At 36.8% G+C, this 12,406-nt stretch overlaps 2 protein-coding genes across 3 annotated transcripts in view; one reads left to right on the top strand and one right to left on the bottom strand.

The window, feature by feature from the left end:
- Positions 1-4,858, top strand: part of FRMD7 (FERM domain containing 7) — a 45,980-nt gene extending 41,122 nt beyond the window's left edge. For both annotated transcript variants that reach the window (XM_045538592.1, XM_045538591.1), the window contains exons 9-12: positions 58-221; positions 1,567-1,635; positions 1,752-1,827; positions 2,881-4,858. In XM_045538592.1, the coding sequence (XP_045394548.1) occupies positions 58-221; positions 1,567-1,635; positions 1,752-1,827; positions 2,881-3,975 (1,404 nt within the window). In that variant the 3' untranslated portion in view covers positions 3,976-4,858. The remainder of the gene's footprint in view (positions 1-57; positions 222-1,566; positions 1,636-1,751; positions 1,828-2,880) is intronic.
- A 993-nt stretch (positions 4,859-5,851) lies between these two features.
- The window catches only part of STK26 (serine/threonine kinase 26), a 54,979-nt gene continuing 48,424 nt past the window's right edge, over positions 5,852-12,406 (bottom strand). Inside the window, exons 7-12 of the mRNA XM_045538899.1 lie at positions 12,035-12,220; positions 10,580-10,728; positions 9,431-9,524; positions 8,899-8,961; positions 8,689-8,825; positions 5,852-7,648 (exon numbers count right to left, since the gene is read on the bottom strand). Coding sequence (XP_045394855.1) covers positions 7,624-7,648; positions 8,689-8,825; positions 8,899-8,961; positions 9,431-9,524; positions 10,580-10,728; positions 12,035-12,220 — 654 coding nt within the window. The 3' untranslated portion in view covers positions 5,852-7,623. The remainder of the gene's footprint in view (positions 7,649-8,688; positions 8,826-8,898; positions 8,962-9,430; positions 9,525-10,579; positions 10,729-12,034; positions 12,221-12,406) is intronic.

Below are 12,406 nucleotides of genomic sequence, written 5' to 3'. Positions count from 1 at the left end.
TGAAGGTCTTTGATATTCTTGAAGGATGTTTTGCTTCGTGGAAATTGGTTTATACAGGTGCTGTGCAAAGACACCTTGGAGTTCACCATGGCCAGCCGAGATGCCTGCAAGGCTTTCTGGAAGACTTGTGTGGAGTACCATGCTTTCTTTAGGCTTTCTGAAGAGCCCAAATCAAAGCCCAAAACCCTACTCTGCAGCAAGGGCTCAAGTTTCCGCTACAGGTAATTAAATATTACACACAGGCAAACTACACACATTGCTTCTTTTCAGTAAGGTGGGAGGCATAGGAGTTTTTCCAACTCTAGAAGCCATAAATAATCCATTTCAGTCACTTCAAAGATTATACCCTTTACTGCTCATTCTCTGTGTGACACATTAAGTCAATGTTTCCTAACTGGGAGGCAGGGGGAGGGGGACACCCTACCTAAGGTGGGATCAGAATCTGGGCAAGGGTGAGGGGGACATATGTAGTTTGAGAATACATGTTCAATAAACCTATTTTTTTCCCTTATATTCAACTTATATGCAAGCCATGGAAATGAAAGCCCAACAACATCCTTTTGGTATTAAAAGATAGAATGAGAAGTCACTGGAGGGTATAAGGGATTATTAAAAAGATTGAGCAATATGGTGCTGGAGGCTCCTCAGTGCAGGTCACACCTTGGAGGAATAGAAGCGAGGTTGAATTAAGATCTTGTTTTTACTTGAACACACCAGCCTAGGAATTTTTTTGGAAGAAGTTTTCAAAACTCTTAGCTAAAAGTAAAAAATGTGGATCGAATGCTTCCACATAAAGGATTTTTCTAATAGTGGAATCCTGCCTTAATCAAAATTGAGATCTAAAAAACTGACATATTTCTGATGGAATCTTTCCAGAGCGTATTCTACAAATCTCTGCCTTCTGAAACAGATGATACTGAGCACATTTTGCCCTTTGCTTAATGACCTGAGTTATTATAAACATCACTTATTATCCTTTGCAGGCAGCTGTAGTGCAGTGATGGCCTCAGGGCAGGGGAGGCATGTCAGGCCCTGCACTTCAGTGATAAATGGCCCACACTTTTTGGGTTTTATTATTCTTGTGATTTCGTTTTTGGCTCTTGTTTCTCCCAGCAGGGAGCTGGCTTTCTTTGCTAGTGTATGCCTGACTGGAGCAATCCTCTTCTACTGTTTAGTTAGCTGCTTTTCTTCTGCCATGGATTGGGAAACCAGATAAATAACCTCATTAGAAGTCGTATGTAAAATAAGAGTCAGTTGACTGTGATTTGGAGGTAGAAGAAAGGCCTTTGAAGGAAAGTATGTTAGTTTTAAAGCCCCAAATTTTTAGCTGTTGTGTATTCCTGTTCAGAAGTGTTTTAAAAATGGCTGAGTTCCGAGGAGTTGAGGTTGCTCTCTGCCTGGTCCTGGGGTAAGTAGGTATTATCATTAATGTGATGGCCAAAGAGTCACAACATATGTCATTCATCCAGTCTCTTTGGGTTTCAAAAAAAAAATGAGGCTTTCCAGTTTTAGTAGCCTATTGGCTTATGACTGGAATTAATGATTTTTATTTTTTCCTTATAATAGTGGAAGAACTCAAAGGCAACTTTTGGAATATGGGAAAAAAGGGAGGTTGAAGAGCTTGCCATTTGAAAGGTACATGCTTTTGTTTCTCTCTCTCATGTTGATTTTAAGTTGCATTTCGAGATTTATAGGTGTCCTGGTATTCACAGGAAGGCCATTTCAATGACTTCTCTGTTTGGGGATTTCAGGAAGCATTATCCATCTCAGTACCATGAACGACAGTGCAGGTCCTCGCCAGACCTCCTCTCTGATGTGTCAAAACAAGTAAGCTTTCCGAAAATTCCTACTTCTTTAGATAAGTGTAATTCGTCCAGATTTTACATGCTTCCAAGAATGGATTCTGCCAGAATCCCAGTGTGTAAAAAGGTTACTCTGTCTGAGTAGGTTAGCCTCCTGAGGAGGTCTGTCAGCTCAGTCTTTCCTGCCAACGGAAGACCATTTAGTAAACTACCGCTGGTGTGTACCTTATAGACTGGAAGGATCTGGCACATCTTCAAATTGCAACCTGTATTGCTAACATCTTGCAAAATGCAGATCCAAATGAATTTCTATGGCTTTGAATTTTTAAAAATAAAAGGTCTGCTTTTTTTAACCTATGAAAATCTTAAGAGGAAGGTATAAGGTATTGGGTTAAGGTTTTAAAGTATTTTTTGCTGTGTAATTTTGTAACTTAATTTAAGGACAAAGTGTTGATCCCCTAGTACTATGCGATGGTGACTTTCCTTTGAAATTTATAGTGTGAGCCTTGTTAATTATTTTTCTCTTGCTTCCCATAAAAAAATAATTACAGGTCTCACAAACTCTCATGGCTTCATTCAAGTCACAGGCAGTTTTTATCCAGAAGGCATCAGGTATAATGATGAAAGGGACCATCTAGTATATGAACCTTCCCTGCCACTCATAGCCCTCCTCTGCACCATCTTACAGAAAATAGAGAGGAGGCTGAAACAGCAAGGTTAGGAGACTTGTCTAAGGTCACACCGCAAGTCAGAGGCAGAGCCAGGACTTACAAGGCAGGACTCCTGGTCCATTGATACAGCTACCAATCCAAACGCTTGAAGTACATAAATTCAGAGTCTGGAAGTGGGATGGCATTGAGAAAGAATAGTGTCATGTGTACACTTTAACACATAAATTGGAATATAGTACAAGTTATTACCCTTTCTATATGTATTTATCTACCCTGGAGCAGAACCTGGATTGAAATGATTTGTGTGAAAAACTACCTTTTCAAAATTCAAGGTTAATGTAGATCCCTGTCCCCACCCCAACTAAATGGTTTTCTCCTTCTTTCACCAATGTGTCCTTTCTGTCAAGGTGGAAGATTTGAGGCTAGCATACGGTGGTGGGTACTACCGAAATGTGAATGGAGTGCACGCGTCTGAGCCGGTGCTAGACAGCAGGAGGAGGAACTCCGCAGTGGAGGTGACGTTTGCAGCCGAACTGGAGCATTCCAAACCAGAGGCGGATCCCACATTGTTACATCAGTCCCAGAGCAGTTCCTCTTTCCCTTTTATTTATACAGACCCTGTCTTTAACACTTACCCCGATCCTGACCCTGATCCCAGAGACTTCTTTGAGGAGAGGAGTCCTCTAAGCTCCTTCCAAACAAGCTGTAAGTTTGCTGACAATCACCTGAGCACATCTTCTGGCCTCACAAGCAAAGTGAGTCCAGTAAGGCAGCTAACTTATACAGATGTGCCCTATATTCCTTGCACTAGTCAGCAGGTTGATATCATGCCTCCCCAAGTCTTTTTTTATGTGGACAAGCCACCTCAGGTACCAAGACGATCTCCAATCTTGGCAGAGGAAAGAACAAGGCCAGACAGCTATATAGAGCCAACTGCAATGAAGTCAGCCAAAAGAAGCCCAAGAAATATCAGAACGAAGAGCTTTCAGCAAGACCTTCAAGAACTCCAAGAAGCAATGGCCGGGACTAGCAGTAGGAGCAACATCAATGTAGATCTAGAAGAGGAAGACCCAAATTTAGAAGACACATTTGCATGTAACATTCCCGAGCAAACCCCTAAACGGTCCCAGAGCCAATCAGACATGAAAACTATCCGTTTTCCTTTTGGGTCAGAATTTAGACCTTTAGGGCCTTGTCCTGCTCTCAGTCGTAAAGCAGACCTGTTTACGTGTATGCTTGCAGAGCAGGAGTTTCCAGCAGTTCTGACGGATCAGAGTACAGCAGAAAGATACGTAGCTAGTGAATCCAGTGATTTGGAATCAGAGATTCTTAAATCAGACTACTACTCTTTGTATGGCAAAGGAATAAGGTCACCCATGGCCAGAATCCGCTTGTCTTCTGGTAGTCTACAGCTAGATGAAGAAGATGAAGATGTTTCTTTCAACACACCAACTGCTGAAGACAGGACTTTGCTAAAACCATATAATTACTTTTTAGCTTAAAAGTGTAAATTCTATGAACATTTCAGGGCCGGTTCCATGTTACCAACTTAGGCAAAAAATAATGAACCTTTTGTAGAAACCATTTTCTTAATTACTACGAATTCATTTGTGTTAAGGGAATCTTCTAATTTGGGGCCCCTAGCTTATGAAAGATCCAGCTGCCGCCTCATTCCTTGAGCTTCACCCTTCTATTCCCTCTGAAAGGATTCTGTAACAGGCCCTCTTGTCACCAGCACTATGGTGGGGTGAGGTGGGTATGTCATCTCCATTACACATTTCCTTACAGAGACATTATAAGTGAAGGTCAGGTTCTTCAACACTGAAGAATGGTCATAGTATGGGTTGGCATATGGAATTGGCTTCTAATGACATCTAGTGATTTAGTAGATTGTGACTGTGTTGATCATTTTGTTCTTAAACAATACTGAACAAAGGTTTCAGTCCTTATTTGTGTGTAGCCCAGTAAAAATGGTCTTGTTTTATGTTAAAAAGTTCAAATTTTTTTAACATATGTAGGGGAGCATGTCCCTCCTAAAGCCTCAGGTACAAGGCAGTGGCATAGATCCTCTTAACAGAATACAAGTTAGAATGAATCTAGGACTTGGCAGAATTCTAAACCTAGGAAATTAATGAATTAAATCAATTTCTAAAGCCAGATATATACCTAGTAAGGATGTTATGATATTTGACATATAACTTCCATATTCTTAACTATCTACTATATGTAGTAAAAGATAACCATTAAAAGGTCAGTTTATGTAATATTTCCTGCCAGAATTTTTTTTTGCCATATGTTTTTGCATATATGTAGGCAAAGAAATGAGATGAATGTCACTGTAACAAACAGTGATGGAAAATCCATGTAATTAAAAATAAGTTATAACCACAGTCTGTCTTTTGTTTTAATCAATTTCAGAAGTGATTAGTTCTTGCCTGTTGCTAAGGGAAGGGACAGTTACAGAACAAGGAAAAGGAGGGAGATGAGTGAAAATGTGTGGTCAGGGGCAGAAAGGTGGTAGAATGGAAGACGAGCTGAAAAGAAAAAGGATAGTACTGACACCAGGCTGAGTTAATGAATGAAAATTCTATTCTGAACCCATTTAGAATGTCTTTACTGGTCCTCCTGGAAGGTGTAGCATCCTATTTGAGAACTTTATTTTGTTTATTGATTTTAATGTTAAGTCCAATATATTTACAAGATAATGTAAAGTACTAACTTGGAAGAAATGATGCAATTATATAGGCAAGCTATTTGTACATATAACTTAATGGAGGAAAGATGTATGGAATAGTTTCCTTAACTCTCCTAGTCCTTACGTCAGAAAAATCCCTTTGATATGCCTCATTCCACCCCTTTCCTACATTCTAGCACTTTCCAGTATCTCACAAGTCTAGAGTAGCTATTTAATAATAAGAATATATTGAAGCCCAATCACCTATATATTAATCCTATATATCCCTAAAGCTCTTATATATTAAGTTCACCTTTTCTTTAGGAAAAACTCAAACTCCTTTATGTTATATCCTATTTCTCATCTCAGTTTCTGAAAGTCTTCACTAAATTTATGTCTGCATGTGATCTCCTAATAAAACAATGATTAGGGTGACCATATAATTTATTGTCCAACCCAGGACATTTTCCAGTGAAAGGGGACTTCTTTAATAATTTTGTCAAGACAGGAGGCAGAAATCAGGACAGATGTTCACTGTAGCTATCTATAATCAATGCTTAATAAAATGTGAGGAATGTCTTCTAGTTTCCAACAGAAACTTTGGTTTTAATGTTCCAAAAATAAATTAAAGGGCAAAGGAGGAATAATTTGAAACAACTGAAACGCCACACTACACCCCCACTTCAAGGAAAAGAAACACTGAGGACCACGAAATTTAAATATTTATTTTTAAAACCCCCAAAACACTGGAGTATGCTTCACCTAGAAAGTTTACAGGACCAATAACTATAACGAATAAACAATAAAATTTGTATTTGGGATGCAATTGTGTTGTAAAGTTTCAAATAAGCAATTTATAAATTTGTTGCTTTTCTTTTTACAAAAATATTCATTTAAATCCATGATATGAGTTGCAAAATTAATTTCCAGAACTCTACAGTTTATAAACTGTAATTGAGTTTCAGTTACATGGCAGGTGAAAAATTTAACTGAACCATTACTTCACAATACAACACATTAAAAGTAATTGTTACAGCATAGGTACCAATTAAAATAATTTTCTTGGCATATGACACACATCACAATAACTTTCTCAAGTATCTATATTATGTTTAAGAAAAAAGAGGATGTGATGGCCACTTTGACTAAAAACTGTATTCTTTACCTGAAGAACATCTTTCTTCTAATATTTGGCAATTATTCAGATAAAAAACTGACTTGTGCAAAAACCAAACTGTGCAGATCCAAACAATAAAACATTAACTATCAAAACTAATTCATATCAATAATTCTACAACTACTGAAATATAGCTCCAGTTCAGAACTTAGGAAGGCATAATATATATATTGGGCTTAAAAGGAAAAGGTATTACCCACTTAATAGTACCATAAATATAACTGAAAATTAACTGTACAATCTAACTTATGTTTGAATGGACAGAATTCATCTCGTACTGTGGTTATTTTCATATGAACTAGATAATGCTCATTTAAATACTCTTTCAAAAATGAACAAATGATGCTTATGGACTGATAATTATGAAGAATAAGACTGTATAAATAGTTTATAGGACAATTCATTAGCATGAAAAAATATGCTGGTGTAAGTTATATTTATACCTGTTGATCAGGTATTTAATCACATGACAATCAGCTTTTTTTAAAGCTCTCCAAATCCAAGCATATAGTATGCTGAAGATTTAAAACATGAAGCCAGACTAATTCCTCCAGTATTACCAAAAATCCATGCTTGGCTAAATGATCTTGCTTGAAATTTCTAACCATGTTAAATAAGGATTAATTGCCTCTTCTATCTAAAAGAGAAGGTAAATACTGCACACCAAGAGGTACCTCTGTTGCTACATGTTGCCTGTAAGTGCTTCAAACACAGGGCTCTCAAATGTGATTATCATTGAGCTGCCTGGAATACCATACCAACTTGGTAGAAGAGTCAATAGTTTTACAGATTTCATTTCGAAGAGCTTATTAAAAACTTCAGTTTTAAGAAGGTACAACTTATTTTCACTTCCCCACCAATAGTCATTTTTAGAATATGCTTATGTTTAAAAAAAAAGGTTTCTAAAGCTTGATGATTTACAAAAGTTGAATATTTAGGATGACTTTGATAGACCTGTATGTTTCATGAGTGTACAGTTAACTAAAGAACAAAACATGAAAGGTATTCATCCTAGTAACTTAAGAAATAATTATATCTAAAAGCAAAACTGTATCTCAACATTTACTAGAATACAGGTGAAACTATAGTATTAAAAGTTATTCTCTACAAAATAATCTCTTTAAAATATAAAATGACAAACACCATCACAAAATAGTCGAATAGCTTCTTCCAAATCTTCAATGTTGCAAAGATCCAAAAGGCACATGGAGCTCACGAGCTAAGCATTGTTAAGCTTGAAATAGCTTTGGTGGGTTTCTCTGGGTCCATATGAAACACAAGCCAATAATAAGAAGTTTCTTAGGGGGATTCATCTGCTGAACACCTATAAAATTAAGAAAAACTTAAATCGCTGCACATATGCATGTTTGTTTTTCATTTGTACAAACCCTGCAATGAAGAAACTGATTCAGCAAATGAGATAAATACTTTTCATGGAATCTCATCATGTAGATGTTAAAATATAAAAAACAATTCAAAAATCCCTTCTGCATCTGATTTTACAACTTCCAATTGTTTGCAAATTGGAAAACAGATGGAAGTTTTCCATTGAAAACTAAGGGATTTTAAGAGGAGCTTTATAGTTTATGAGTATAAGTGGGCCTTATCAGATAGAAAGCTCCTTGAGACTGTGTGATTTTACAGGCCACATAGTTTGTTCCAACTTGATCCCAGTGCATCACAAATACAAAGAAATATAAAGATGCACTGAGAAGAGATATAATGGGATTAAGGCTAAAATTAGTATCACTTTACAGCTTGCTTGAGCTAAGAAGCATTAATATATGTGTGTGCATATAAAGGTCTTGTTTAAAAAAGTTTAAAAATTAAATGTAAGAACTTCTTTGAATGTGAACAAAATCAAGCTAATATTTCAAGAGACAGCATCGAAAATAAAGTGGAACATATGGGCCTTTTAGTCCCCCTACCTAAAACCTTTCCCTAACTTTTTATAGGGGGGTCAAACTTAGGAATTTAGCACTGGAGACATGCAAATAGTGGTGTTTCTTCAAATTCTGAGGGTAGTGGCAAGAGCGAAAGCATTCCCAAAATGATGTTTACAAGAGCCCAAATAAGAATATGCTCAGTGACCTTTTTCTATACTCCTACTAGCAGGGAGAGAAAAATAAAACCAGGCCATTTCATTCACCAGAAAACTACCTTGTTATGAGTAAAGATAATAATTCCAAAAGCTAATGTTTAAGATGGGCAACAAACAAAACTGTTTTCAAGCATACAACTACATATTAAAAGATAACTTCGCTAACAATACTTGAAATGATTGAATCAAGGTAATTATATGTATCATAAATTAACAGCCCACAGAAAATGCAAAATAATTTTTCAATGAAATTTCAAACTTACTTTTGAAATTTTTCAATTAATTTCTTCACCATTTTATCTGTGATGCCAGGACAGGCAGCTTCAGCCACAGCAATACTTTTCTCAAGTTCTTCAATTGCCTGATTCCTGCTAGCATTATTCTCATCCTGCTGTTTAAGCTGAGAAAGATATAACATTTAAAATATTATACTACTTAAAATAGATATTCAATGCTAATGGACCTGCACTTACCTCAGCAAATGCAGGTGTGATTATCATTGACAGACAGCTCAGGGTTTGCACAAGATCTTGCTCCTTTGAACAAATAATATAGATTATACACATGAAATTAAAATATTCATACTTTTCTTAGTTATTCTATAACTATTCTATAACAAATGGGAACTGATTTGAACCACCGCCCCCCTGCCCCTGGCCCAAAGATCCTATATAAGATAAGTCTCTATGCTTTCTTCCTATCAGTAATTTTCATTCACCATCTAGAAGGCCTTGAACTTCTAGGATTACAATAGGTATCTATGATTTCCTGGGCTTATGTGTCTCTAGGTGAAATGCATTTTCAAAATACCAACAGCCACTTAAACGATTTCTATTGCCTTTTCTTAATTAGCTCAGAACTAATGACAAATGAAGCATACTATGTACATAGTGAGGAAGACAGGCATTTAGGGGTATTAAATCCAAACACTCTGGGGCCATTATAATCTCACTACACAATTTTTAAAAGTCTATCAAGAGGAAGTGATTATCTCCATATACATACTGCGCCATTCTGTAGTTTCTTTGGATCAGGCTTCTTCCTCACGGTGGTAAAGCTCCATTCAGGATGAGTATTATTTTCCCTGCTGGTGGATTCCCTAAGGAAATTGCCAAAGACACCCCTATAAATTCCTAAATGATTCAGCTTGGTGGAAACACCAAATTAATGCAGGTAGAATTGGAAGAGATAATTGTCCCAATGTTTAAAAACCCATAGTATAAAAAAGTATTTGATCTCAGTTTCAGGTGAATGCTACGTTTTACTAAAGAATAGCAGTTGTTCCCAACTCTAGGTGTGGTTCAGAATCCCATTGAGACTTTCTACCATATATATAAATACCTGTCCCCTACCACTCCCCAGACTGAATTAGGATCTCCAGTAGTGTGGCTTGTGATTGCTTTAAAGTTCCTTGGGTGATTCTCATGGGCAGCTAAGGCTAACAACCATTAGAACAGGGTACAAAATATTGTGATACATGTTACCCCTTTCAAAGGTCGGGCAAATTCTGATAAATAAAGGAATCCGAGAGTATTATCTAAAGAAATTTGGTATTGCCTTTGTGCCATTTTAGCTGATAGAGGAGTAAATTCTGGTGTAGCCTGTAGACTTTCCTAGTCTAAATTAAGTTAGGCACCTAGTGGTTGAATTGTTCATATAACTACTGCCATTACAAAACACCACAATTTTGTCAAGGGGTAAAAATCATACACAAATGAATATTTAAATGTACCCCCCTGATCATGGTTTGGTATGTGGCCAAGAGGTAGGAAAAGCCTGGAGGTCAGTTCTCCAGAGGGATTTTGCAGGTTGTCATCAAAGTATAAGAAGACATACCTCCTTATTGCTTTGGGCAAGCACTAATATAACACCTTTAATTGAATTTTATTCCAAAATTTTGTAATATACTGAAGTATCCACTAGGGGTTAGACCGAGACCATTTAAAACTAGAGCTACTCACTTCCAAGAAAAACATGTTTCCAAATTCATTGTATTCCACAAACTGTGACTGAAAGAGACTTTCACAGTTTCTAAGGTGAAACCTCAGAATATGGTTTATATTTTATGCCAGAGCAAACACACTGGATTATAGCAAAAAGATATGCAATATTAAAATGGGATACCCACATACAAATTAAACAATTTGTACATACGAATCAGAGCCCTCGGAATCAGATTCATCATCACTGTGCCCTTCTGCCTTCCACCTCTTAAATCGATCTATCAGTTCGGTCAGATAAGAAGTCTTCTTTGAATTTTTTACAATGAATTTGTGTTTCAGAAGTTCTTTAGCTGTAGGACGCTAAGGAAAAAATTAAGGATGCATGACTATTTCTAGACTCTTTATGATCATAAGGGGTGATAAAAATCATTTGAATTATTAAGGTTAAAGGTACAAAAGTATGTCTATAGACATGAAGACAATTACAATGCTGTAGGAAAACAGCTAATTCTATTATTGAAGTGGCTCAAGTCAACCAAATTAAAGTTACTACTTTAAGTACCCCAATTTGTGGAAGCCTAATGAGCAGAAGCCTAATGCGGAAGCTGGCCAACTGGCAGGCAGGGCCTTCTCAAAAGCAGAGAAAAATAGGATTTAGAAAGTGAAGTAAAAATTGAAAAACATTTCACAAAATGCTTTAAAATACGTTAATCACAGGTACTATAAATTGGAAAAACTGATGAAAACTAGCAAGGCTATAATTTTGTTATTATCTACACACATCTTATAATCCCTTTTCCATCAAGCATCAATTCCTACTGCATCTAAATGCATACACCAGGTGCTGGGGGCGGGGATACCTCCCTTTTATTATAATAATATCAAAGTTTATTATCAACTTAAAATAGTTATATCAAGCTTGGACAGTTCTTGTATATTTTTAGTCTCTAGAAGTCACAAAGCAGCTTTAACAACAGTAAAACGACTATAATCAAATTCGCCAAGTAAATGAGTGACGCTCACTAGACTACGAAAAGTATACAACTTCATGTTGACATTTCTAAACATTAATGTTACAGCTCATGGATGTCTATAAAAAGTAAAGAAGTAAGCCGGGCATGGTGGCGCATGCGTGTAGTTCCAGCTACTTGGAAGGCTGAGGCAGGAGGATTGCTTGAGCCCAGGAGTCTGAGGTTGCTGTGAGCTAGGCTGACGCCACAGCACTCTAGCCTGGGCAACAGAGTGAGACTCTGTCTCAAAAAAAAAAAAAAAGAAAGAAACATGAAATAAAATAGTTAACCATAACTTTCATGAAAAATGAAAACAGCTGAATAAAAACCATTGTATTTATACATATACTTTAATAATGACATAATATAAAATGAACTTTACTTCTTGAATGTCTTTCTCCTAGAAATAGGAAATGATCAATAGAATAAGGAAGAATCTGGGGACCAAGAAAAAGATGCAGAGAAAAGAGGAAAGGAAATGAGGATCTGGTTAAGAACTGAATAGAATTTGCAATACAGAGGGAAGAACCAGGTTCCTGAACGGATCTTAAACAATTTTCACATGCACTGTATTCCCCACTGCAAGAAAAGCTACCTTCATTATAAGGAGATCTACGAATGGAAAACAAATAGTAGTAATAGCAACATATACTCACAAATGATGGATCTTTGTTTAGGCAAGCATCAATAAACTCCTTAAAAGACTTAGTAAAGTCTCCAACAAGAGTTGGAGGATTGTTTTTTGGAATAAGAAACAGAACTCGCATTGGATGCATATCGGAGTTAGGTGGCTCTCCCTTGGCTAGTTCAATAGCAGTAATTCCCAATGACCAAATGTCAGCCTAAGGTAAGACCAAAAAAAATATATATACATATATATATATCACCTTGAAAGTCCATTCCACTCCTCCCCCTTCCTACCTGCCCGACACCTGATGAATGTTATTGGGTGCATTGCGCGCTCTCAGGGGATGGACACGCTTGAAGCTCTGACTTGGGTGGGGCAAAGGCAATATACGTAACCTAAA

This window comes from Lemur catta, chromosome X (genome assembly GCF_020740605.2).
Source record: "Lemur catta isolate mLemCat1 chromosome X, mLemCat1.pri, whole genome shotgun sequence".
NCBI classification, from domain to species: domain Eukaryota; kingdom Metazoa; phylum Chordata; class Mammalia; order Primates; family Lemuridae; genus Lemur; species Lemur catta.
The sequence above is the reverse complement of the archived record's forward strand: the minus strand, read 5'-3'. Positions and strand labels throughout refer to the sequence as shown.